General features: G+C 33.7%; 1 protein-coding gene across 1 annotated transcript; it reads left to right on the forward strand.

The window, feature by feature from the left end:
- Positions 1 to 1847: 1847 nt before the first annotated feature.
- On the forward strand, positions 1848 to 26108 carry SPESP1 (sperm equatorial segment protein 1). Its single transcript, XM_057720800.1, has 2 exons — positions 1848 to 1887; positions 24924 to 26108. The coding sequence occupies exons 1-2, from the start codon at positions 1848 to 1850 to the stop codon at positions 25940 to 25942; spliced, it is 1059 nt and encodes a 352-aa protein (XP_057576783.1). The 3' UTR covers positions 25943 to 26108.
- The last annotated feature ends 753 nt before the right edge of the window (positions 26109 to 26861 follow it).

The following is a 26861-nucleotide window of genomic DNA, read 5'->3' on the forward strand; positions in this document are numbered from 1 at the left end:
TCAAAAATGAAAACACAACACAACCTAAGTCATAAATAGCAGTGGGTAAAGTTCTGAATAAAGTGCCCTAGATAACTAAAGTTAGCCTTTGCAATACTAGCACTCATGATTGTTAGTTGTTTTAAACAAAAGTCTTTGTAAAAATTTTTCTTTTTTGCTGTAAAGGAACAGAATATACTGAAGATGATAGTTGTCTTTTCTTGCTATCTAGTGGTCATTATTATTAACACCAGCTATTGCATTTTGGTAGTTGTAGAGCAGTAGGTCACAACTGACTAATATATGCAGACTTTTGTTGAAGTGACATTAATACTGTCACACAGTACTCTGTGAGACTACTGGTTAGTAAGACCTGGATACTCAACTCCACACAATCTTCTGCCTAACTCCATAATTTCATGGCCTGTGCTGTTTCTTTGTACCCTCTTAACCTAAACTTTCTTGAGGCTTGTAGGAAATGAAAAGATACTTCTCAGAAAAAGGAATGATCTTGTGTTGAAAATATAGATGATACAAGACATACGGAAAATATATACAGATCACAGATTATGGAAGATATATTAGAAACTGTAATTTACATCTTTTCCATGGAAGTGGATTAAGGGATATGTAGGGCAATGGTAACATGGCTACTTTCTCTGTGAAACTAGGCTTATTATTGTGTTTGATTTAAATCAGTTATGTATTCTTTATTTTGTATGTCCACTATTCCAACAGTGTTGGCAAGAGAGTCATATAAAAAAGTGCTCTCTCGTGCCAAAGAAAAGACATATAGGTTTTCATAATGAAAAGTGCATCTTTAACAATTTTTTTTTGAATACAAGACAGTTTTGAGGTTATCTTATACAAACATCACAGGTATTGTATTAAGTAATTACAGTCATTGAAAACATCAGTACTTCTTGTAACTACTCATACCTTTTTAATAGGCCCAACCCAAGATTAGCTAGTACTAGTTTAATCTAAATTCAGCTTGATACAAATGAGACTTGGGTGTACAGTGGTTTACACTCGTGTATGTACACATACATCCTGATGATGCTGGATAAACATCTTTTTACTATATACTTAAATTTATAGACATTTAATTAATTTCCTTATATTTGATTTTTCCATAGTTTTAAGTGTTTTTCAGTTTTAAAAATTGTGCCTCTTTAATGCATTTGCATTATACAACTTGCTTTTTTTCTTTTTAATGAGAATACTTTTTGCTTTTTTTAAAAAGTATAACTCCTAAAGTAATATTAACATAAGTTACATATTTAAATACTATTAACTGCTATTAAAATAAATTATATAATTTGCCTTTTATAATTTTAAGTCACAAGATATTCTTGGGCCTGAAGCTACAAACACAAGAATGTGAAATATTAGTTTTAGGGCTTTTTTTTTGGTATCTCATGAATAACTTGTTTTTTCCTAGTCATCTCTTTGGATAAATCAGCAAGAGTAGAGGTAATGACAAAGGATTGTTTTAAGCTAGGATAACAAAAACTCTTAACTTGGTTCTCTAGGTTAGTGTTAAAAGAAGGCTCAATATGCGAGGCTTTGGCATCTGTCTTTGTCCTTAGGAAGGCTTATGTCCTAATGGACCACAGAAGGCAAGGGAAGTAGTAGAAAGGCAATAATTATTCAAATCTATTGGCAGTTGATGGAATTGAAAAGGAAAAATTGAAAGGAAAAGCAGATTCCTTTTATTTCAAGAACATTAAAAAGGTAAAATTCACTTGGCTCTGGTGCTGCAAGTTCACTTTTCACTATTTCAGGGCCCAAGGCCATGGTACTTGAGAGAGTCTTTCAAACCTGTGAATGGAATGTCATGACACATTTCATTAATGCTTTAGATAATGAGGAGCAGGTCTTCTAATGTGAATGTGGCCTTTGGAGGTATAGTAGTTTCATTAGCCTATTAATATTTTATGGGAAAAAATTTCTGTTTTTCTCTCCTTTTGAGCTGTCTTCTGTGTTCTTTTGATAGGATCTCATGTGTTTTTTAAGACTTCTTATTTTCTGACGTTAACTAGTTGTACCAACACCATTTTGTATGTTCTGTGTTCTGAATGGGATTAGCCAGCCTTCTGAGGAGACAAAGTAGAATATGGTATCAGAGACCAAAGTATCTGGGATGCATATCAGTGATATTATTATTATTTAGGTCATTTTACTCAACAGAACTAGAAGAGATGTATTTCAAGGTCATGAATTTGTTTGGGTTCTGATTAAATTTTAACATTAGTCATAGGATAACTTTCTGATTTTTAACTCTTCACCTAAACTAAATTTGTATTCCTTTTTCAAAATATAGTTTAGTGAAGCTGTTTTGGTTATCTGTTGCAGCATAAAAGACCATCCCAAATTTTTATTTCTCAAACAATTCTGTGAGTTGTCTGGACTCAGCTGGGCAGTTCTGCTTCATATGCTGGAGCTAAGGAAGTTCAATTTGGATGAGAACACCCAACAGGGCTGCTCATATTCCAGGGTCTTTCTCTACATGACTTCTCATCTTTCAGTAGTCTAGCCCAAGTGTCTTTATACCATGACAGCTTGCTTTCAAGAGGGAACTTTATAAGCCCCCAGTATGCAAGCTCTTATCAAGCCTATGCTGTGTCAGATTTGCTAATGTCCTATAATAGGCCAAGGCAATCACATAGGGAGAGCCTATATTCAGTGTGGAAAGAAAGACATTACCCAAAAACATAAATGCCAAGAAGTACAAAGCCATAAAGTTGTATTTATTCTTTTTTTTCAGCTTCATTGAGGCATAATTGACTAATAAAATTATAATATATTTAAAGTGTACAGTATGATGATTTGACATATGTATATGTTGTGAAAGAATTCCCACCATTGAGTTAATTATTACATATAACCTCCCATCTTTACCTTTTTGTGTCTATCAACTGTTGTCACCATATTATACATTAGATCCTCAGGCTTTATTTTTCTTATAAGTGAAAGTTTGTACCCTTTTACCAGCCTCTCTCCCTATATTTCTCCTGTTCCCCAACCCTAAAGTTATGTTTCTTTCACAAGGACACTTAATTAACATAAACATAATTACTTGTTTGTTTTACCTGCCAGCAAAAATTAAAATTTGAATTAAATTATAGGAAAACTGCCGGAAGAATAAAATACGTTTCTTTTTGTGACCACTTTTTTGAGTACACCCCACTAATGAAGCATAGTTATTACAACTTTGATTTGAGTTGGAAGTACTTCAGCTCAGTTGTTCAAGTTCATTTTTTTTTTAAATTTATTTATTTATTTATTATTTTTTTTGGGGGGGTACACCAAGTTCAATCATCTGTTTTTATACACATATCCCCATATTCCCTCCCTTCCTTGACTCTCAAGTTCATTTTAATTTGAAGGTTTTGATATTTTAGCTGGCAGTTCTTACATGATGACAGCTTTCAGGTGTTCTTACTTGCAACACTTCTGTAGAGTATGGGAAATCTATTCTTTGTGAGCTCATTTCATGACATGGATGGAAAATACAAGCAATTTGTTCTCCAAAGTTAAGACATTCAGCCAGAGTCTAGCCCACCTATAAATGATTCAATGCATGCGTACATGTTAAGTTTTATATACATGAGTTCTTTGTTGATAAAGCCATTCTGGTTTTCACTCTTGTGATGGTAAAAATCCTAGGTATATTTAAATCTTTTAAAAGATGAGCATCCATGATTCTTGGTTAAATTTTGGGTGCCATCACCAGTTGCTGTATCAGGATTACAGGCCAAGGGCAAAGTAAAAACATGAATTCTTAAAGCACAATGACCAGACATATTCCATTGAACTTTAACTCTTTTTGTCATTATGTGAAAAGTTTAAAAATTGATCTTTCCTCCTTTACTGAGCTACTAGATTTCCCCGAGTTATATGGAACATTTTGCTACTACCTTTAACTTACCAGGTATTTATTGTTATACCAGTTTTTTTAAAATTAACAATATTATTGGGCTTTAAGGCCTTAGTTTTTTAAAATATAAAGTGTATTTTAAGCATATGATCAGATAGTACCCATCTTATATTGAGAGAGAGATTTTTTAGAATTCCATCTTGACTTGTAGTGTTTTTGAGTGTGTTTCTTTGTACTGCCTAGGTATTACATTTTGTATATATAACTTACCACAATCTATTGGTATCAGCATTTTATGAGATTCAGTGAAATGTAGAAACCTTAGCTGCTTTTATGTTCTTTTACCCTCTCCCATTCATAATATAATTGTCATATATATTGCTTTTACATACATTGAGAACCACATCAGATAGTATTATAATTTTTGCTTCAACTGTCAAACATAATTTGGAAAACTCAAGAGGAAAAGAAAAATTCACTGAATTTACCCATATTTTCCCTACTTCTGTTATCTTCCTTCCTTCTCGATGTTCAGGATTCCTTCTTTTATCATTTTCTTTCTGTTTAATGAGCTTTATATAGTCATTCTTTTAAGGTAGGTCTTCTGGCCACAACTTGTCTTAATTTTCCGTTACCTGAGAGGTCTTGATTATCCTTTCGTTCCTGAAGGATATTTTCCCTTGATAAACAATTCTAGGTTGCTGGTCCTTTTCCTTTTAACACTTGAAAAATATTATGTCATTTCCTTCTGACCTTCATTATTTCTCATGAGAATACAAATTGTCATTTGTTTCTTTCAAGATTTTTTTTTCATCTTTAGGGTTTTCAGAAGTTTGACCATCGTATGTCTTGACGTGGATTTCTTTGGGTTTATTCTGTTTGAGATTCGCTCAGCATCTTGAATCTGTAAATTCATGTCTTTTGCCAAATTTGGGAAATTTTCAGCCATTATTATGTCTTTGAATACCTTTTCAGAGTTATCCTTTTTTCCTTTTTTCTTTTTTCCTTCCAAGGCTCAGATGACATGAATGTTAGATCTTTTTGTTATAGTCTCACAAGACCCTGAGACTCTGTTCATTTTTTTTCATTTCATTTTCTATTATTCAAATTGGGTAATTGCTGTTGTTTGGTCTTGCACTTCACTGCTTCTTTCCTCTTTCCTCTCCATTCTGCTGTTGAGCCTACCCATTGAGTTTTTCATTGCAGTTATTGTGTTGTTCAGTTCTAAAATTTAATTCATCATTGTATATCATTTCTTTGCTGAGATTTTCTATTTATTTGCTAAGACTTTCTATTTTTCATTTGTTTCAGGCATGTGCATAATTGCTTGTTGAAGCATTTTTATGATGCTGCTTCTAAATCCCTGTCAGATAGTTCTAACATCTGTATCATCTTAGTGCTGGTATCTGTTGACTTTTTTTTCTAAATTGAGATTTTTCCTGGTTCTTGTAATGACTAGTGGCTTTTCATTAAAACCTGGATATTTTGGGTATTATGTTGTAAGACTCTGGATCTCCTTTAACTCTTCTGCTACAGATTAAATAGACCTCTGGCATCATGGAGTGCTGCCTCGTTACCACAGGGTGGAGATGAATAGTCCTAGCTCCTTACTTAGCCTTCTTTACTTGAAGAGAAGAGGTATTCATACTTGTAGCAGCACTTCTGTGGGATAAGGGGAGAGAGGTTAGGGCAGCTCAGTGAAGCTTGATGAGGGTGAGAGTCTATGTTCTCCACTCAGCCTTTGCTGATATGGGTAGGATTGCAGTGTTTTCTATGGTTTTGGCTTTTTGCAAAATATTCTTTCTTGCTAGGCTCCCCTTTTCCTGGTCCTTTGGCTATGAAGAGAGCAGTCTTTTCTTGGAGCCTCTTTTGTCTGTGTCCATTGGTATTTCTGGATTGCCAGCATCTCCAGTTCCCAGTCTAGGGTATATGTAGCGAAATGAAAACCCAGGGAACTCAGTGCTGTGTCATTACTCAGGTCCTGACGTCCTTAGTTGGTCTCCCTTCATCTCTCCACCTTTCAGAGTCTTTTCATCTCATGCTTGTCTTACATGTAATATTCAAGGGTTTTACCTGTGCTTAGTAGGACAAAGGGTTCCGGGAAAATACCTGTTATCTATCTTTTTGGAAGCGTAAGTCCAGATATATTGTTTTAAAACATTTTATTTGAGGCTTATGGAAGAGGCAGTGTGTTTTACAAGTAAACAAGGGTACCTAAGTGGAACATGCATGGGAAGTATGTGATGAGCTGTTTTTATTTTTAATTTTGGTCAAAATATGTTGGAGTTAAGTTTACAGTGCTTTTGTCTATATTATTTTCCAGTTTGTGAATAAGGTACTAGTTATTGGAAAGAAGAGAGAAGTTTTAAGTGACTATCAGATATCTATTTGTTATTTAGATAGAATTTTATCTGAGTAGTGATTCATAGTACTCTAATTTAGAGATACTGTAAATAAATTCAATATCCTCAGAGTTTATCTAAAATTGTCCTTTAATTGTTAATTATTATAGGCAATTAACCAGTGTACATTATTTTACTAGCAACATTCTTTTTACTTTAAAATCAGTTTGATACCAAACCTCAAGTTTTTTGTTTTAAAAGTCTTTAGATAAATACATATGCTGTTAATTTAAAATTGCTTTAATTTGAAGGTTCATAATTAAGAATGTTAGTAATTATAGCCGTTATTGTCAAAATAAAATACAGTTCATAGTAAGTATTATCAGAGAATTGCAACAGTTCAAGACTATACATAGAACATCTTAATGGAAATATTCTGTTGGTCCTTATGATTTTACAATATTGTATAAGTTTTATAATAACCAGTTTTTAAGATACCAAGTGTTTGGTTTGTAACACATTTCAAGTGAAATCCCATGTTCACATTTTATTTATGTGTTGTTCAATACAGTTCTTGAAAAGTTTAGCTATATGGACCACAAGTACAAAATCCCAAATTCTGCATAGATTTGGATGTGCCCTGTTTGCTTTACAGTTTTGTAATTCTGTGATAACTACACAGTCACCATACAAGTAAAACACATAAAAATTCTTTTTTAAAAGTAGAGTTTTACCAGTTTGGTAGAAGAATTTACCAATATTCTTCTGGAATTTTACATTGTTAGGTTAAATAAAGAACTTCCAAAAGAAATATTAAAATTACCTACTTTTATTATAGCCCTATATTTTATTACCCTTTGAAGTAAAGTTTTTTTATATTAAAGCTCCTAAATTTGAGGATATATATCTTTTAAAATTTATATCTCCCCCCACCCTTTTTTTAACCAAAGAAGAAGTGGGAGTGGTTTAGTTTTCCTTTTTATTCATCTTAGAAACTATTGGTTCTTTGGCCAAGATTTAGGGTGACCTTTTTTTCCTTTTTTAAAACTTTAGTCCTCAAGGAACTAGGTGTGTTTCTAAATAAGCTTTTTAATGTTAGCATTTTAATACTGTCACTACATTTTATTTCAATTTTTGGCATGCTGTCACTTTTTAGGAGCATGAAAACTTTCCCTCCACCCCTTTTTGTGAGTGTAAGGTTTTCTGGAAAAAAATTGTTAGTTAAAACACTTAATACATTTTAGCTTTACTGATTAGGAAATCTCTCCAGAAACAGATAAAGGTGTAGCCTTTGGGGTTTTTACAAAAAATACATTTATATATTTCCATTCTTTTAAATAGATGTTGTAGAGGAAATTGGTTTTTTACACCTATTGCCAATTGAAGTTTTATTCAATTAGATATATTCATGCAATTAGATGTTTTAATTAGTGCTTAATAGTGCATTTTTAAGAGCTTGAGACTTCCAAATATCATTTTAAAAACTTGATTAGTTTACAGTATATTTGCATAGATAACAGAGCACTAAGTTTTCTTGGGGTGATTTTTTTTATGTAGTTTCTTTAAAAAATAAAATAAGCCAGTTATTTTATATGTGTTAAAACCATTATTTTTGCTTAAAATGAGTAACTAGACCAAAAAATCATATTTTTAATTAAAAAAATTTACAATATCTTTGGCCACAGAAACCACAGTTATTTTTTTTAATGTTTTATTTATTTATTTATTTATTTATTTATTTATTTATTTATTTATTGGCTGTGTTGGGTCTTCATTGCTGCACACAGGCTTTTTTAGTTGCGGCGAGCTGGGGCTTCTCTTCATTGTGGTGCGTGGACTCCTCATTGTGGTGGCTTCTCTTGTTGAGGAGCACGGGCTCTAGGCGTGTGGGCTTCAGTAGTTGCGGCACACAGGCTCAATAGTTGTGGCTCACGGGCTTTAGAGAGCAGGCTTAATAGTTGTGGCGCATGGGCTTAGTTGCTCTGTGGCGTGTGGTATCTTCCTGGGGCAGGGATCGAACCTGTGTCCCCTGCATTGGCAGGCAGATTCTTTTTTTTTTTTTAATAAATTTATTTATTTATTTATTGGTTGCATTGGGTCTTCACTGCTGCATGTGGGCTTTCTCTACTTGCATTGGGTCTTTTTTTTTTTTTTTTTTTTAGAACTTTTATTGAGATACAGTTAACATACAATAAACTGCATATATTTAGAGCGTACAATTTGGTTTCCCAATCCCCCAATTCATTCTCCCCCCAACCCTCCCCGCTTTCCCCACTTGGTGTCCATATGTTTGTTCTCTACATTTGTGTCTCTATTTCCTGGCAGGCGGATTCTTAACCACTGCGCCACCTAGGAAGTCCCCAAACCACAGTTTCTTAGCTGTGATAGGGAAACCAAACCACTCCTAACTCTTTGGTAGAAGAAAAAAAAACTTATGAGTTCTATTTTCAGATTCATAATCTTAAATTTAAGAAATTTTATATTAATTTCCTCTTACTTTAAAGTAATAAAAGTTATGGCATAATGAATCTGGTAAATGTCTTCGGTTAGCTCTGCTAACTAAAATGAAAATAACATCTATTGATAACATTAAATTTTATAAATTTTAGTTCTTTAAAAATGATTTTTTTAAATCTTTGCATTAATGTCCAGTAACTATAATGCAAAAGTTACAAAAATGAGATTTTAAATATATAATGTATGTAGAATAAAGTGCACAAACACAATGTATAGCTTAATAAATTTTTATAGTTAATATTCCTGTGTAACTACTGCCTAAACCAAGAAACAAAATATTACCAAGTAGTTTAGCTTACAAGCATTATATTTTACTGTATGCAAATATATAAAATTTTGCATAGAAATTTAAATGACTGGAATTTTCTAAATTTCTTACACATACAAATCTGCGTTTACCAGAAAGAACTTGTATAAGTGGAAAGGTTATGCATGCAGTCACATGAGTCATTAGGTTAGCCAAATAAAATTCTTGACAGTGACAGATCAAACGGCTTATATTTTTCATCCATCTGATAAAGTATACTAATAAAAAACAGGCTTCCCTTAAATTCTAGTATTGTAATGCTGCTACCAAGAAAGAATTGTCAGTTAAAACATCAATAATCTCAAATTAAAATTAAAGAATTAGAACAGATAATACATCAGACAACTGTGCATTTAACAACAAAACAATTTTAAAAATTGATAATTTGACTATTCATTAATTGGAGTAGAATGTAGTCAAATTACACAAAGGCAGTTGTAATGTTCAACCTTGTTATTGTGTAAATACTTTTATGCTAAGTTTTAATATTAATAAATTGTTATTGACAGAATCAATAATTATACCAGTTTTAATCAAGATTTCCAGCTAAAGTAATAGTTGTATGGTTTATTATGTCACAAAAGGGAATGCAGTTATAATTTAGATAAGGAGTTTAAAATTAAAGTAGGTATGGCTTAAGTTAATGTTAAAATTCATTTGGAAAAGGTCAGTAAAAACGAACGTTTTTACATATATATTTTCTAATTCTGTTGACTAAAATGGGCAAAGAACAATGTCACTCCATAAAACCAATCTTGAAGTACACCTCTAGCCCACAGACTTTTGTCTCTAATATTGTGTTCCACTAAAAGAAACTAGGACTTCTTGAAAGGATTTTCATACTTTGGCAGATAAAGTACAGATTGGAGGGGTAAGGGTAGAAGTGGGGTAGGAGATGGGAGGGAGGCAGGCAGCAGTAACTGCCAGAGAGCAAGCAAGGATGTTTTGAAAATTCAGAGGCTCCCTTAAAAGGACACAAGAGGCACCTTACAGTGGCTCCAACTGGCTAAACTGTGACCATTGGAACATTAAAAAAAGAAAAGATAATACTATAAGTTAAGACTGTAAAAAGCCTATGAGTCATAATGAAAGTCAAAAGTATAAGAACTACTTTTCAAATAATAATTTACATAGGTGAATTTTATTCTAATATTTAAAGATATTATTTACATTTAATTTTATTTATGGTCCTAAGGTAAGCAGAAGTGTTTCCATACACAAAAACTAATACAAATCAATGCTTACAAAAAGACCATACTTCCTTCCTGTAGATAGACAGGCTCATGATTCTTTTGCTGCTACCCCAGAGGCAACCCTACCAACAGGATTCACATATTAGAAGATAAGCTACCATATTGTTTCAGAAGTCAATGAAATTTGTCAAGATGGTCCACTCACACTAAGGAGCCCTCCCAACTGATCCTGATGTCTAAACCACAACAGGATAAAGAGAACTTGATGCTCCAAAGCCAAGTGAAGTCAACCTTTTAAATGTGCTTAATATATACAGAATTATACTTTTTCCTTACATTTATTTGCTTATTGGTAGATTTACCAGTTGTTGCTGGTTGCTACCTTAACTTCTTTTCTTGCCCTGTGTGGTTCTTGAAAAGAATGGAGTGGATGAAAACATTCCCAAAGACGATGTTAGAAGCCAAGGACTTACACACCATGTCTTCTGCTTTCCTGGTCCAAAATAATCTTGCTTTGTAAATTTCAGTTTCGTCATTTAGTCTTAGGAGGTAAAATGAAAAATAATTTGTGTTGCTTACTCTTCAGATGAAAAATAATGTTCCAGATTCTTGGATTTATGGCTTCAAGGCCAAGAAAATTTAGTGACTTAAAAATGTATAAGAGGCATATCAATAAAAATTTTCTTAAAACACTGATCAAGTGTAGTAGTATGTATAGTATGATTAATTATATAAATATACATAACTTGAAGGCTGTTAAAAAATGTGTAGCATGGCATTACTCCTCAAATTGATCTACACTTTCAACACAATCCCTGTCAAAATCATAGCCTGCTTTTTTTGTAGAAAATAACAAATTGGTTCTAAAATTCATACGGAATTGCAAGAGACCCAAAATACCCATAACAATCCTGAAAAAGAACAAAGTTCAAGGAGATTTCGAAACTTAGTGTTACAGCTGCAGTAATCAAGACTGTGTAGTACTGGCATAAGATTAAACATACACATATGGGAGTTTGGAATTAACATACACACACTACTATATATAAAACAGATAATCAACAAGGACCTATTGTATAGCACAGGGAACACTACTTAATATTCTGTAATGATTTATATGGGAAAAGAATCTGAAAAAGAATGGATATATGTGTATGTATAACTGAATCATTTTGCTGTATACCAGAAGCTAACACAATGTTGTAAATCAACTATACTCCAATATAAAATGAAAATTAAATTTAGGAAGAAAGAAGAGAATAGAAAATATAAAAGTGTGTCGCACATGAAAAAAATAGACGTATATATATTTTTTGTTATTGTTTTCTTTGGTTTTTTTAAATTAATTTTTTATTTATTGACTGTGTTGGGTCTTCGTTGCTGCACACAGGCTTTCTGTAGTTGTAAAGAGTGGGGCCACTCTTCGTTGCGATGTGCAGGCTTCTCATTGCGATGGCTTCTCTTGTTGCGGAGTATGGACTCTAGGGCACACAGGCTTCAGTAGTTGTGGCACATGGGCTCCTTAGTTGTGGCTCACAAGCTCTAGAGCACAGGCTCAGTAGTTGTGGCACATGGGCATAGCTGCTCTGCGCATGTGGGATCTTCCCGGACCAGGGATCGAACCCGTGTCCCCTGCATTGGCAGGTGGATTCTTAACAACTCTGCTACTAGGGAAGCCCCCTAGATGTATATATTAAAGGAATTGAATTGAGGGTCCAGAAAGGAACTTTTACACTTATGGTCAATTCATTTTCAACAAGGATGCCAAGACAGTTTGGTGGGGAAAAGAATAGTCTTTTCAGAAAATGGTGTTCGGACACCAGGAAAAGAAATTGAAATTAGACCCTTACCTCAAACCATATACAAAAATTAATTCAAGCTGGATCATGGATCTAAATGTAAGAGCTAAAACTATAAAACTCTTAGATGAAAATATAGGTGTAGATTTTTGTGTCCTTGAATTTGACAGTGGTTTTTTAGATGTGATACCAGAAGTATAAGCAACAAAAGAAAAAAGTGAACTACATCAAAATTTAAAACTTCTTTGCTACAAATGATAACCTTAAGAAAATAAAAAGACAACTCACAGAGTAGGAGAGAATATTTTCAGATCATACAAATGATAAGGGACTGGTCTCCAGAATATATAAAGAATTCCTACAACTCAATAAAGCAACCCAACTAAAAACTGGGGAAACTATCAGAATAGAGATTTCTCTAAAATAGATATACAAATGGTCAACAGACACATGGAAAGATGTTTAATATCATTAGCTTTAGAGAAATACGAGTTAAAACCGCAATGAGATAGGATTTCACACCAACAAAGATGGCTGTATCAAAATGACAGACAATAACAAGTATTGGAATCATATGGAGAAATTAGAACCCTCTTAAGCTACCAATGAGAATGCAGCTGCTTTGGTAGTTCTTGAAAGGGTTAAACCTAGTGTTAATTCCACTCCTAGGCATGTACTCAAGAGAAATGAAAATGTATTAATACATCCACACAAAAATTTGTACATGAATATTCATAGCAACATTACTTATAATCACTAAAAAGTGGAAATGACCCAAATGTCCATCAACTGATGAATGAATAAACAAAATGTATTAAATCCATACAATGGTCTGTTATTTGGCCATAAAAAGGAATGACATACTGATATATGCTACAGCATGGATAACCTTGAGAGTATTATGCTAAGTGAAAAAAGCTTTAGTCACAAAAGAACACCTATTGTATGATTTGGTTTATATGAAATGTCTTGAATGGGCATTTATTTCATAGAGAGATAGAAAGTAGATTAGTGGTTGCCTAGGCTGAGGGGTAGGGGTGGGCTTCTTTTTGGGGTGATGTTTTAAATTTAGATTGTGGTAATGGTTGCATAACTGAATATACTAAAAACCATTGAATTGTATACTTTAAAATATGTAATAGATAAATCATGAAGATATTTTAACATTGCCTAAGATTATAATTTACTTAAAGCTATGCTAATGTGATGTTATTTTAGAGATTGATAAAATCCAATAAAAGAAAATTAATAGAGGGCTTCCCTGGTGGCACAGTGGTTAAGAATCCGCCTGCCAATGCAGGGAACACGGGTTCGATCCGTGGGCTGGGAAGATCCCACATGCTGTGGAGCAACTGAGCCCGTGTGCCACAACTACTGAGCCTGTGCTCTAGAGCCCACGAGCCACAGCTACTGAAGCCTTGCCTGCCTAGAGCCTGTGCTCTACAACAAGAGAAGCCACCTCAGTGAAGAGCCTGCACAGCACAATGAAGAGTAGCCACCCCCCCACAACTAGAGAAAGCCCTGTGCGCAGCAACAAAGACCCAATGCAGCCAATAAATAAATAAATTTTTTTTAAAAAAGAAAATCAATAGAATGTAAACAAATTTAGTTAAATTTATGTGATCTAAACCTGTATTATGCCCTTTAGTAGGAACCAGTTAGAATTTTGGGGGCTTCCTGAAAATTGGAGCTGTTTAACGACAATGTTTGTGATGTTGTTTTAGATAAACTTCAAATTTAGAAATTTAGAAAAATATGGTTAAAGCAGTATCTTTTATTATTATAAAAAACTGCCCTGCCTGTTTTGCCTAAAATAAGAGAACTTTTTTAATTGTCGATTTTTAATAACCCCTAATTTAATAATTTAATAATTAATAACCCCTAATTATTATTGGACTATTAGCCAAAAGCAAACAAACAAAAAACAAACTTAAACCAAACCAAAGCAAACAAACAGAAAACAGTCTTTAGACCAGTAGATTTATTTTAAACATAACATGGAATTTAGTTTTCCTCTACAGCATTCTTTTATAGAAAATTTTTTGCCTGTGATTATTTCCTTAAGGTAAATTATGTGAAGTACAATTAATTTACATACTTGCCAGCATTTGGTTCATTCTTTTAATCATTCATTTAACAAATGCCTTTTGACTGTCTACTGTGGCTGTAGGCACTGGTTAGAACAGGGGAAGCAGAAAACAAGGCCGATATGGTCACAGCTCTCAAAGAGCTTATAATATGTAGCAGTTAGCAAACATTAAATATATGCATAGTTAAAATTATCCCAAGTTCTATAAAGAAAAGACCAGCCTGCTAGAGAGAGACTAATGAAAGATCTGAGAATCATAAAGTAAGAAAGTTACTTCTTTTAGTAACATACTCACATGACAATCCTAGGTTTTATTGTTTAAAAATTTTTTGGCCTAATTGGCAAAAGAAAAATTGTTTTTAACGTGAATTTTTTAATGAACAGTGAATTTTAGCAAGTTTTCATGCTAATTGGCTTTTATATTATTCCTTAACCCTCTTCTTCCTCCTCTAATTGACTATTCTATGAGAAGGAAGTATATATTTTGAATGTATTGTTTGTTGATTGAAGTTTTATATTTCATTACTTATTGTTAAATCATGATTTTATTATTTTCCTCATAATTAACTCAAAATTAATTAATTTGCATTTTAGCTCTGTGCGAAGTGAGTTTGTTCCTTTGTAAGTCATTGACTGTCAGTTCCTACCCATACTTTGTATTAAGAAAGCATGTTAGGGACTTCCCTGGCAGTCCAGTGGTTAAGACTGTGCTTCCACTGCAGGGGGCACGGGTTTGATTCCTGGTTGGGGAAGTAAGATCCCACAGCATGGTGTGGGAAAGAAAGAGAAGAGAAGAGAGACGGGGAAAGGGGGACAGAGGGAGAGAGAGGAAGACAGAAAGAAAAAAAAATGTTAAATTTGAATCAGTTATTTTTAATATTGCCAATACATCTTAATATATGAAGGGTTATATTTTGGTCCAGTTAACAGTAGAGAAAAATTTTGTATATTTTATCTATTTATGATATTTTAGTATTCACATGTATTTAAAAATAGAACTGTATTCCTTCAGAACAATTTTATTATACTTTTACTGGTTTGCCAGCATCCTTGTGTCATCTTTTTATGACAGCGTTGTGTAGTTGTTATGTGTACTTGCTTGAAGTAAGGCAGCCTGTGTTTGAATCCTTATTACCACTTATAAATTAAATATAATAACAGGCAAATTACTTATCCCTTCTAGGTGTCCTCCTTTTCCCTCTTTATAAAAACACTTAACATCCAAACCCTTTAGTATAGTGCCTGGCACATAGTAATCACTCAGTCGGTCAGAGCTGTTATGGTCTTTTCAATCACTGTTTTCCAGTTTCCCCATTCAGATTTCACGCCAATTTTGTTCCTACAGTTGTTTTTCTATTTTGTTTACTTTTCTGTTATTTCTGTAATGTGACTAATTCTCCCTGTATTATTTCAAGAAGAGAAATGCAGACTGTCTCAAGCTCAGCTGTTGTTGTAACCTCCATATCTGTGAATCCTGTTAAACCTCAAGCCTGCTTAGCAGGTAGCCATCCTGCTTAGTAGAGGCACTTTCCAGGCAGCATTATGGCTTCTCAAGGTGGAAGAGATTCTTACTTTAGCCACATTCTAAGACATTGCAACGTTTGGTTGGATCACTAACTGGTAAATGTAGAGGGAATATTATAAAGTACACCAGTGTAGACTGCAAATATCCAAAGTATAATAACCAAACTTCCAGCGGAGTAGTTTGGTCTTTGTAAGAATTTGAATTTTGTTCACCTTTCTAGCACCTCCTGAAGAAAGGGGAAAAGCAGATTTTCACAGTGGCTAGGGCCATTTTTAGGGATATTTGAGGCTTGATTATCTTTTACTGCCTTGCTTTGTGAACATTCTTTAAAAAATTTATTTTATATTGAAGTGTACTTGATTTACAATGTTGTGTTAGTTTCAGGTGTACAGCAAAGTGATTCAGTTATGCATATATCTATTCTATTTCAGATGCTTTGTGAACATTTTTATAATGATCAAATTGACTGGCAAGAGCAGTCAATATGAAATATGTAAATGTTTTCAGAGAAGAAAAGCAGGAGGTGGGAAGTGTGTGGGGAGAAGATGGATTTAACAATGTAGAACAGTGTACAGAGGAAGGGTACATGAAAAGGGCAGGAAAAGCAAGATAGAAGGTAGGGTGCTCTGTTTTTAGGCAGCCGTGAACAGGATTTTTAGTGTTGCCTGAGTTACAGTATAAAGGGATAATGAGTACTTCAGGTTTTTAAGGAATCAGATAGCAGTAAGTATCTCCTGTTTCTGCCTAATAGTAACCTGGGTATCCTATTTACTACTTTGAAAAGAGACAAGTTAATTAAAAATCAAATGTTTAGGAGACTTCAATCTAATAGCAATATCATTTAAACCACTGTTGGTTGCATATTTTAGGTTTGCTTATGAATAGTTGCCCAGAATTGAAATTTTTCCAAAACAGGTTTTTAAAAACATTTTATCGTGGAGAAGTTTAAATATATACACAAGTAGAAAGAGTGATATAATCTTCATATATCTATAACCAGCTTCAACTGTTATTAACCTATAACTAATCTTGTTTCATTGATATTTCCACCCTCATTCCTTTCCACCTTACCTCCTTGGTGCCTCTCCCCGAGGCTTGGTCCCTCTCCCCAACTTCTAAGGCTTGGATTATTTAGAAGCAAATTCCAGACATCACATAATTTTATCAGTAAATATTTCAATATGAAGCACTAAAATATAAGTACTTTAAAAAAATACAACAATGTGAATTTCACACCTAAAAAGATAATAATTTCTTAATATTATCAAATATCTGGTCAGTGTTCATACTTTCCTGATTCTCTCTCTTTTTTCCAGTTTAATTGAATTCAGATTCAAATAAGGTTCATACATGTAATTCATTGATATGTCTGTTAATTCTCTTTTAATCTGTAGTTCCTCCTTCATCTCTATTTTTCCCCTTGCAGTTGTTGAGTAAATTGGATCATATGTCCTGTAGTTTCCTGTAGTCTAGATTTTGCTGAGTAGATGCCCATGGTGTACTTTACATTTTCTTTTGTTGTCTCTTGTACTTTCTATATGTTGTTAGATCTAGAGAGACTTGTTAGATTCAGGTTTGACCTTTTTTGCAAGACCATGTCATAGGTGGTATTGTGTTCTTTTATCAGGAAGCATGTGTCTGACTTGTGATATAAATAATCATTGATACATTGCAAAATAATTATATTCTAATTATAAATGGCTTCTTCATTTATTACCTGAGATAATTCAAAAATTGAAACCTTCTCTCACCTTTAGCTGTATTTCAATATGCAATTTGCATCTATTTCCATATTTTCTGTTCTGTTCCATTCATCTGTCTATTCATGTACAGTGCTATACTATTTTTATAATAGAGGCTTTATAATATATTTTTTTAAACTCTTTATTGGAATATATTTACTTTACACTCTTGTACCCGTCTTTGAGGTACATCAAAGTGAATCAGCTGCATCTACACATATATCCCCGTATCCCCTCCCTCCCGCGACTCCCAGCCACCCTCCCCATCCTGGCCCTCCAAGGCATCTCCCATGAAGTTGATCTCCTTTTGTTATACAGCAACTTCCCACTAGCTATCTATTTTACAGCTGGTAGTGTAAATATGTCTATGCTACTCTCTCACTTCATCCCAACTTCCCCTTCGCCCCTCACCCCAGCCCCGTGTCCTCAAGTCCATTCTCTACTTCTGTATCTCCACTCTTGCCTGTCACTGGGTTCTTCAGTACCATTTCTTCAGATTCCATATATATGTGTTAGCATACAGTATTTGTTTTTCTCTTTCTGGCTTACTTCACTCTGTATGACAGACTCTAGGTCTATCCACCTCATGACATATAGCTCATTTTCATTCCTTTTTATGGCTGAGTAATATTCCATTGTATATATGTGCCACATCTTTATCCATTCATCTGTTGATGGGCATTTAGGTTGTTTCCATGTTCTGGCTATTGTAAATAGTGCTGCAATGAACATTATGCTACATGTTTCTTTTTGGATCATGGTTTTCTCTGGGTATTTGCCAAGTAGTGGGATTACTGGGTCATATGGTAGCTCTATTTTTAGTTTTTTAAGGAACCTCGGAACTGTTTTCCATAGTGGCTGTACCAGCTTACAATCTCACCAACAGTGCAGGAGAGTTCCCTTTTTTCCACACCCTCTCCAACATTTATTGTCTCTAGATTTTTTTGATGATGGCCAATCTGACAGGTGTGAGGTGATACCTCATTGTGGTTTTGACTTGCATTTCTCTAATAATTAGTGATGTTGAGCATCTTTTCATGTGTTTGTTGGCCATCTGTATGTCTTCTTTGGAGAAGTGTCTATTTAGGTCTTCTGTCCATTTGTGGATTGGGTTATTTGCTTTTTTGGTATTAAGCTGCATGAGCTGCTTGTATATTTTGGAGATTAATCCTTCGTCCATTGCTTCGTTAGCAAGTATTTTCTCCCATTCTGAGGGTTGTCTTCTTGTCTTGTTTACAGATTCTTTCGCTGTGCAAAAGCTTTTAAGTTTCATGAGGTCCCATTTGTTTATTCTTGATTTTATTTCCATGATTCTAGGAGGTGGGTCAAAAAGGATCTTGCTTTGATGTATGTCCTAGAGTGTTCTGCCTATGTTTTCCTCTAGGAGTTTGATAGTGTCTGGCCTTACATGTAGGTCTTTAATCCATTTGGAGTTTCTTTTTGTGTATGGTGTTAGGAAGTGTTCTAATTTCATTCTTTTACATGTAGCTGTCCAATTTTCCCAGCACCACTTATTGAAGAGGCTGTCTTTTCTCCATTGTATATTGTTGCCTCCTTTGTCAAAGATAAGGTGCCCATATGTGCTTGGGTTTACCTCTGGGTTCTCTATTCTGTTCCATTGATCTTCCTTTCTATTTTTGTGTGAATATCATACTGTCTTGATCACTGTGGCCTTATAGCATAGTTTGAAGTCAGGAAGCCTAATTTCACCAACTCCGTGTTTCCTTCTCAAGATTACTTTGGCTATTCGGGGTCTTTTGTGTTTCCATACAAATTGTGAGATTTCTTGTTCTAGTTCTGTAAAAAATGCTATTGGTAATTTGATAGGGATTGTGTTGAATCTGTAAATTGCTTGGGGTAGGATAGTCATTTTCACAATGTTCATTCTTCCAATCCAAGAACATGGTATGTCCCTCCATCTGTTTGTATCGTCTTTGATTTCTTTCATCAGTGTCTTATAGTTTTCTGATAGAATCTTTAGGGTTTTCTATGTATAATATCATGTCATCTGCAAAGAGTGACAATTTTACTTCTTCTTTTCCAATTTGGATTCCTTTTATTTCATGTTCTTCCCTGATTGCTGTGACTAACACTTCCAAAACTATGTTGAATAATAATGGTGAAAGTGGACACCCCTGTCTTGTTCCTGACCTTAGAGGTAATGCTTTCAGTTTTTCACCATTTAGGACGATGTTGGCTCTTGGTTTGTCATATATGGTTTTTATTATGTTGAGGTAATTTCCTTCTCTGCCCATTTTCTGGAGAGTTTTTATCATAAATGGATGTTGATTTTTGTCAAAACTTTTTCTGCACCTATTGAGATTATCATATGGTTTTTATCTTTCAGTTTGTTAATATGGTGTACCTCATTGATTGATTTGCATATATTGAAGAATCCTTGCATTCCAGGGATAAACCCCACTTCATCATGGTGTATGATCTTTTTAATGTGCTGTTGGATTCTGTTAGCTAGTATTTTGTTGAGGATTTTTGCGTCTATATTCATCAGTGATATTGGCCTGTAATTTTCTTTTTTTGTGATATCTTTGCCTGGTTTTGCTCTCAGGGTGATGGTGGCCCCGTAGAATGAGTTTGGGAGTGTTCCTCCTTCTGCTATAATTTGGAAGAGTTTGAGAAGGATAGGTGTTAGCTCTTCTCTAAATGTTTGATAGAATTCGCCTATGAAGCCATCTGGCCCTGGGCTTTTGTTTGTTAGGAGATTTTTAATCACAGTCTCAATTTCCGTACTTGTGATAGGTCTGTTCATATGTTCTTTTTCTTCCTGGTTCAGTTTTGGAAGACTGTACTTTTCTAAGAATGTATCCATTTCTTCCAGGTTATCCCATTTATTGGCATGCAGTTGCTTGTAGTAGTCTCTCATGATCTTTTGTATTTCTCTGGTGTCTGTTGTTACTTCTCCTTTTTCATTTCTAATTCTGTTGATTTGCATCTTCTCCCTTTTTTTCCAGATAAGTTTGGCTAATGGTTTATCAATTTTGTTTATCTTCTCAAAGAACCAGCTTTTAGTTTTATTGATCTTTGCTATTGTTTCCTTCCTTTCTTTTTCATTCATTTCTGATCTGATCTTTATGATTTATTTCCTTCTGCTCACTTTGGGGTTTTTTGTTCTTTCTCTAGTTGTTTGAGGTGTAAGGTTAGGTTGTTTACTTGATATTTTTCTTGTTTCTTGAGGTAGGACTATATTGCTATAAACTTCCCTCTTAGGACTGCTTTTGCTGCATCCCATAAGTTTTGGGTCTTTGTGTTTTCATTGTCATTTGTTTCTAGGTATTTTTTTGATTTCCTCTTTGATTTCTTGGTTGTTTAATAGTGTATTGTTTAGTCTCCATGTGGTTGTATTTTTTACACTTTTTTCCTGTAATTGATATCTAGTCTCATGGCATTGTGGTCAGAGAAAATGCTTGATATGATTTCAATTTTTTTGAATTTACCGAGGCTTGATTTGTGACCCAAGATGTGATCTATCCTGGAGAATGTTCCGTGTGCACTTGAGAAGAAAGTGTATTCTGTCGTTTTTGGATGGAATGTCCTATAAATATCAATTAAGTCGAGATGGTCTAATGTGTCATTTAAAGCTTGTGTGTCCTTATTTATTTTCTGGTTGGATGATCCATCCATTGTTGTAAGTGGGGTGTTCAAGTCTCCTACTATTATTGTGTTACTGTCGATGTCCCCTTTTATGGCTGTTAGCATTTGCCTTATGTATTGAGGTGCTCCTTTGTTGGGTGCATAGATATTTACAACTGTTATATGTTCTTCTTGGATGGATCCCTTGATCATTATGTAGTGTCCTTCCTTGTCTCTTGTAATAGTCTTTATTTTAAAGTCTAATTTGTCTGAGTATTGCTATTCCAGCTTTGTTTTGGCTTCCATTTGCATGGAGTATCTTTTTCCATCCCTTTACTTTCAGTCTATATGTGTCCCTTGGTCTGAAGTGGGTTTCTTGTAGACAGCATATAGAAGGGTCTTGTTTTTATATCCATTCAGCCAGTCTGTGTCTTTTGGTTGGAACATTTAATCCATTTACATTTAAGGTGATCATTGACATGCGTGTTCCTATTACCATTTTCTTAATTGTTTTGGGTTTGTTTTTGTAGGTCTTTTCCTTCTCTTGTGTTTCCTGCTTAGAAAACTTCCTTTAGCACTTGTTGTAAGGCTGGTTTGGTGGTGCTGAATTCTCTTAACTTTTGCTTATCTGTAAAGCTTTTGATTTCTCCATCGAATCTGAATGAGATTTTCAGTATCAGTTTTCTGTGACTGTTCTAACAAATTACTCCAAACTTGGTATCTCAAAACAACAGAAATTTATTCTCTCACAGTACTAGAGGCTAGAAATCTAAAATCAGTTTCACTGAGCCAATAGTAAGGTGTAGGGCAGAGTTGTGGTCCCTCTGCAAGGTCTAGGAGAAAATGTTTTCTTGTCTCTCATTCTTTGTCTTATGGCCGCTTCACTCTAATCTCTGCCTTCTCTGCCTCCTCTTCTGTGTTACTTCCTCCTCTTCTGTGTGTATATGAAATGTCTGTCTCTTATAAAAACACTGGATTTCGAGCCCTCCCAGATAATCCAGGTTAATCTCTTTTATCAATATCCCTAACTTAATCTGAACAGACCCTTTTTTCTTTTCTCTATAAAATTTTTGTTTACCCCTCTTTCTCCCCCCACTCCCACCTCTGGTAACCATAGATCTAATCTCTTTTTTCTATGGGTTTATCTGTTTTTGTAGTATAATTGACCTACAGCATTATGTTAGTTCCTGTTACACAATATAGTGGTTGGATATTTCTGTACATTTCAAAATGATCACCACCATGAGACTAGTTGCCATCTGTCAGGGTAACATTTACAGGTTCCAGCGATTAGGACCTGATCGCTGGATGTCTACATGCAGCTTAGTATAATTCCTCATATAAATTTTGGGCATGTCTTTTTAAATTTATGTTTTGATATTTTCTTTCATTTTTTGTTATATAGCATCTTATTTCCCATTTTATCTTTCAACTGGTTTATATTTGTATATTGATTTTTGTATGTTGATTTTATAGCTTGCTATTTTACTAAATTCTTACTCCATGTAGTAGCTTTTCAATGGATTCTTTTGTGTTGTCTCGATTATAATTATATCATATGCATATAAAGATAGTTTTATCTTTTTCTTCCCACTTCTCATGTTTCCAGTTATCTTGTCTAATTACATTGACTGATACCTCCCACACGACGTTAAATAGTAATGGAGATATTAGTATTCTGATCTTGTTCCTATCTTTAGCAGGAGAGCTTCTAGTGTTTTTTACTAAATAGAATCCAAAGCCTATTTCTTTTTAGGGATTTAAATTTATATTTTAAAATGAGAAATGTAACCAGTCTTGCCTTCATAGAGAATAATATTATCTTATATAATGTTATGTACCTTTTAAAGTGTTTTCAAATAACTAATTTATTTAGTTCTATGAGATAAAAGGGCAGATATAGTATCTTAATTTTATAGTTAAGTAAATGTTCAGAGAAATTAAGTAGTTACCTAAAGTCATGATGCTAGAAAGTGGTAGAATCAGTAGCAAAATGAAAGAATTTTTTTGACTGCACTAAGCTACAAATTCATTTTACTTAATATTTTCCTTCAGGAAAACTCTAGATAGAGGACAATGCATTTTATAAATATGAGAACTTAAATAAGTTATTTTCCTTTTTAAAATGTGACTTTTAATAGTTCACTGTGTTAAGTGATTGGATGTGTGTGCTTAGAGCATAAAACATTATAAGTAAGTCTAAAGACCCCTTTAATGACCAACTTCAGTCCCATTCCCTCAGGGGCAAATGCCCATGTGAATTTGGTATGTTATCCTTCTAATCCATTAAAAAAAAATCTCAATTCACAGACAGTGTATGATACCATGTCACTGATTCATAAAAATTATAAGGATAATATACAAATCTACCTTATGTTCTGTATCTTTCTTTTTTCACCCATCATCATCAAATGGATCTTGGAGTATGCCAGACTTTTCTAAACATGACATAAAATGCAGAGTCTGCTTTTAGAATCTAGATGTCTAGTAGACAAGTCTAGTATCTTTCCACTATCATATTGCCTCACTAAACTGTTCTGATTAAGACTTTTAAAATTTAGAAATATAATTTCAATTTTCATTAAAATTCCACCTGGTCTTTCTAAGTTGTAACAGATGAGTTAAGGAAGAGAGGACGTGAAGCATTTTTGGAAAAGTGCCTCCTGAGCAGAAAGTTTGTTATTTCATTTTGTCTGCAGAGGGAGGGTTTAGATAGAAGTTATTCATTAGTGTTTGGGAAAAAGTAACTTACTTCCTTGAATTAAATCAATTTGTATCCATGATAGTGGCAAAATCAATTCAAAATTACATGTAATACAAAATTCTAGCACTTAAAATTAAAAACTTCTGACTCTAAAGTAGGGGAGTTGAGCAGAATTTCAGAATATATTATTCAATAATCTTTTCCATTTTCAACATTGGAAATGAGAACTTCACCACTCAGATGCTGCAAAATACCAGTATAAATAGAACTACTGTTTTGTTGTAAGAGTAAAATGTTGATGACTTAAACCAGGAATCAGTAAACTTTTTCTGTAAAGAGCCAGATAGTATTTTCGGCTTCCTAGGCCATAGAGTCTGCTCCAACTATTCAACTCACTGTTGCAGCCAAAAGCAGCTGTACACAATAAATAAACAAAGGGGCAAGGCTGCCTGAGTTCCAAAAAAGCTTTATTTATAAAAACATTTGGGTGGATGTGACCCACATGCTGTCATTAGATCTGGGTTGAAGGCAGTGGTATACTGGTAAATGTTTAACAACTGGCTTTTCCGAGAGATGGGTACACCCTGACTTATAGCATTTGCCCATTTACATGATGTAAATACTCTCACCATGGTTGATTTCACACTACCTACTTGACATCACTCAACAGGGAGATGAGAGAGATACAATGGCATTTATAACATACTTGATGTAAATAACCTCAAGAGCATAAGTAATAGTAAAATGAAGTAAAATAATAAGAAAATGATGAAGTTTTGAATATTACCTTGTTTTGAATACATTTACTTAATTGTAAAGTCAGATAATTTGTTAACGATGTCTGAATTTACCATCGGGCTCACAAAATTTCTAAGAATTTAATAATTGGCTCTGGTGAGTGGCTGTGAGCCTACTACAGCATACCACTGTGTTAGAGAACATAATCAAGAATTTTGTTTTAATAAGTTGCCTACTGAATCATAAGTTACATGGGAAAGTAAAAGCAAAGCGATATAGAGAATTGTGTTAATATGCAACTTCTGCACTAATCTTGCTCATCTGCTTTAATAAGAATCTGAAAAAATGATTTTGTTCATTTAAGTGAGAGTTGACTGTGCCAAAGGTGCTTTATTTCTTGGTTTTTTATCTAAACTTTTAAGTGATAGCATATGAAGTAAATTTAGGTGAGTGGATGCTGTCAATATGTCACATATAATAATAAATGTTACTTATTGTTTGGTTTTTTTCTCTTAAGGAGTAACTGTGACACCTGATGAAGAACAAAACTTGAATCATTATGTACAAGTTTTACAGAACCTAATACTAAGTGTCCCCACTAAGGAGCCAGGTCGTCAGAAAAAATCAAAGTCTCCAAATAATGTTAATTCTATAGGATCGAGGGTATCAAAATTTAAGGAGGTAAAGTTTAAACATGATGAAACTCCAGCTGAGAATGATGTTTTAATCAATCCTGTCAGTGAAGAAACTACAACTTTCCCTACTAGGGGCTTCACACTGGAAATAGAGAAGAAAAAACATACTAAAAGTACAGCATTCTGGTCAATTAAACCAAATAATATTTCTGTTGTTTTACATGGGAAAGAACCTTATATTGAGAAAGAAGAGCCAGAGCCAGAGCCAGAGCCAATTGTAAATCAAACTGAGGCACCAAAGCAATTGCCAAGTGTTACTGAATCATTTACAAATCAAGGTGTCACCTCTTTAAGTAGGAACACTGACTTGGATACCTCCACAGAAGAAGATGTTCCTCAGCTCTCAGGAGACTATGAAATGGAAACTCTTGAACAACACAATTTGTATAATGAAGACATTTTGAAAAAAATTGCAGATATTGATTCACGGGTGCAACAGGTACCTCTTCCTGAGAGCTTCAAGCCTGAATATAGAGCAGACATTCGAGCCTCTAAAGACCACCTAAAACGAAGCCTTGCTCTAGCAGCAGCAGCAGAACATAAATTAGAAAAAATGTATAAATCCCAGATGTTACCACTAGGACAAAGCAGTGGTGGAGTTGATGACATTGAAACTGTTATTAACATGCTGTATAATTCTAGATCTAAATTACCCGAATATTTAGATATTAAATATGTTCCACCAGAGATGAGAGAAAAAGCTACTGCAGTATTCAAAATATTGAGAAAAATATTATATGGAAGTCAAGGAGAAACTCAAAACCTCATTAGGAAGTTATTAAACAATAATATAAAACTTTTAAAGCTACTTGATACTCATGACAAAGTTGATTTAAGCTAAATGTGCATTCATTCACAGGAGAAATAAGCACATTAGTGATTCAGAAGTTGTATGAAAATGTTTTCTATTGTAGTTCAATGTGCTAACATCTTTATATGTCATGTGTTATGAAAAGTTTTTGTATGCACTAAAACCCAACAATTTAAAATAAAATTTTGGTTCAGGAGTTTTTAGTTTTTTCTCATTAATGTTAAAAGTTATGAAGATCTAATCCATAAAATGTTTAAGCTTTGATTTTACTTAAGTAGGTTAGTAAATTCATCCATTTTATAATACTTAAGAGACTTGTGCAGTCTGTATATGTAGTTGGTTTTAAATAATTGCATGTAAATGTAAAATTTTAGGATATGCGATCTTTATTATTCTTTCAGAGGATCTGAGTTTTCTATCTCAATAGCATAGTTGGAGCTTGTATCAGAACTACTTTTATTTGAATGTATATGTGCCTCCTTTGAAAGGTAGATGATATACATCCCTGTTCCTTTGTTGTTAAATATTTTTGGAGTATCAGTGAGGGACTGTAACCTGTATTTGTAATGAAATCATTCTCAATGATTTTCTCTTTTTGTTTGTTTATATACTTATACACTGAAGCTTTGCAAACCTTTTATTTAGGAGTGTGACTAACACCACTAAGGGTAACTAATATTGTAATTATTGTACAGATAATTCTGTTTCATGATTTGACCAGTATTATATTTAAATTCATTTATTATTTATCATCAGTCATTTATAGTCTAATAAATATTTATTAACCTTTTACTATGTGCAGGACAAAATGCTAGACTTTGAGGATATAATAATAAGACTTAGTTCCTTCTCTCTTTGAAATTGTATTATAGCAGCAAAGACAGGCAACTTCAACAATTTTTAAATTTCGCTTGTGATAAGTTGTTATAAAAGTATGAGAAATTTGACC

The sequence above is a fragment of the Hippopotamus amphibius genome, chromosome 2 (assembly GCF_030028045.1).
Source record: "Hippopotamus amphibius kiboko isolate mHipAmp2 chromosome 2, mHipAmp2.hap2, whole genome shotgun sequence".
Taxonomy (NCBI): domain Eukaryota; kingdom Metazoa; phylum Chordata; class Mammalia; order Artiodactyla; family Hippopotamidae; genus Hippopotamus; species Hippopotamus amphibius.

Bases quoted from the DNA above. Each gene is read 5' to 3' on its own strand.
- SPESP1 (XM_057720800.1), top strand. From the start codon at position 1,848: ATGAGGAGCAGGTCTTCTAATGTGAATGTGGCCTTTGGAG. The intron at 1,888-24,923 runs GTATAGTAGTTT...TTTTCTCTTAAG, and splicing joins TGTGAATGTGGCCTTTGGAG to GAGTAACTGTGACACCTGAT.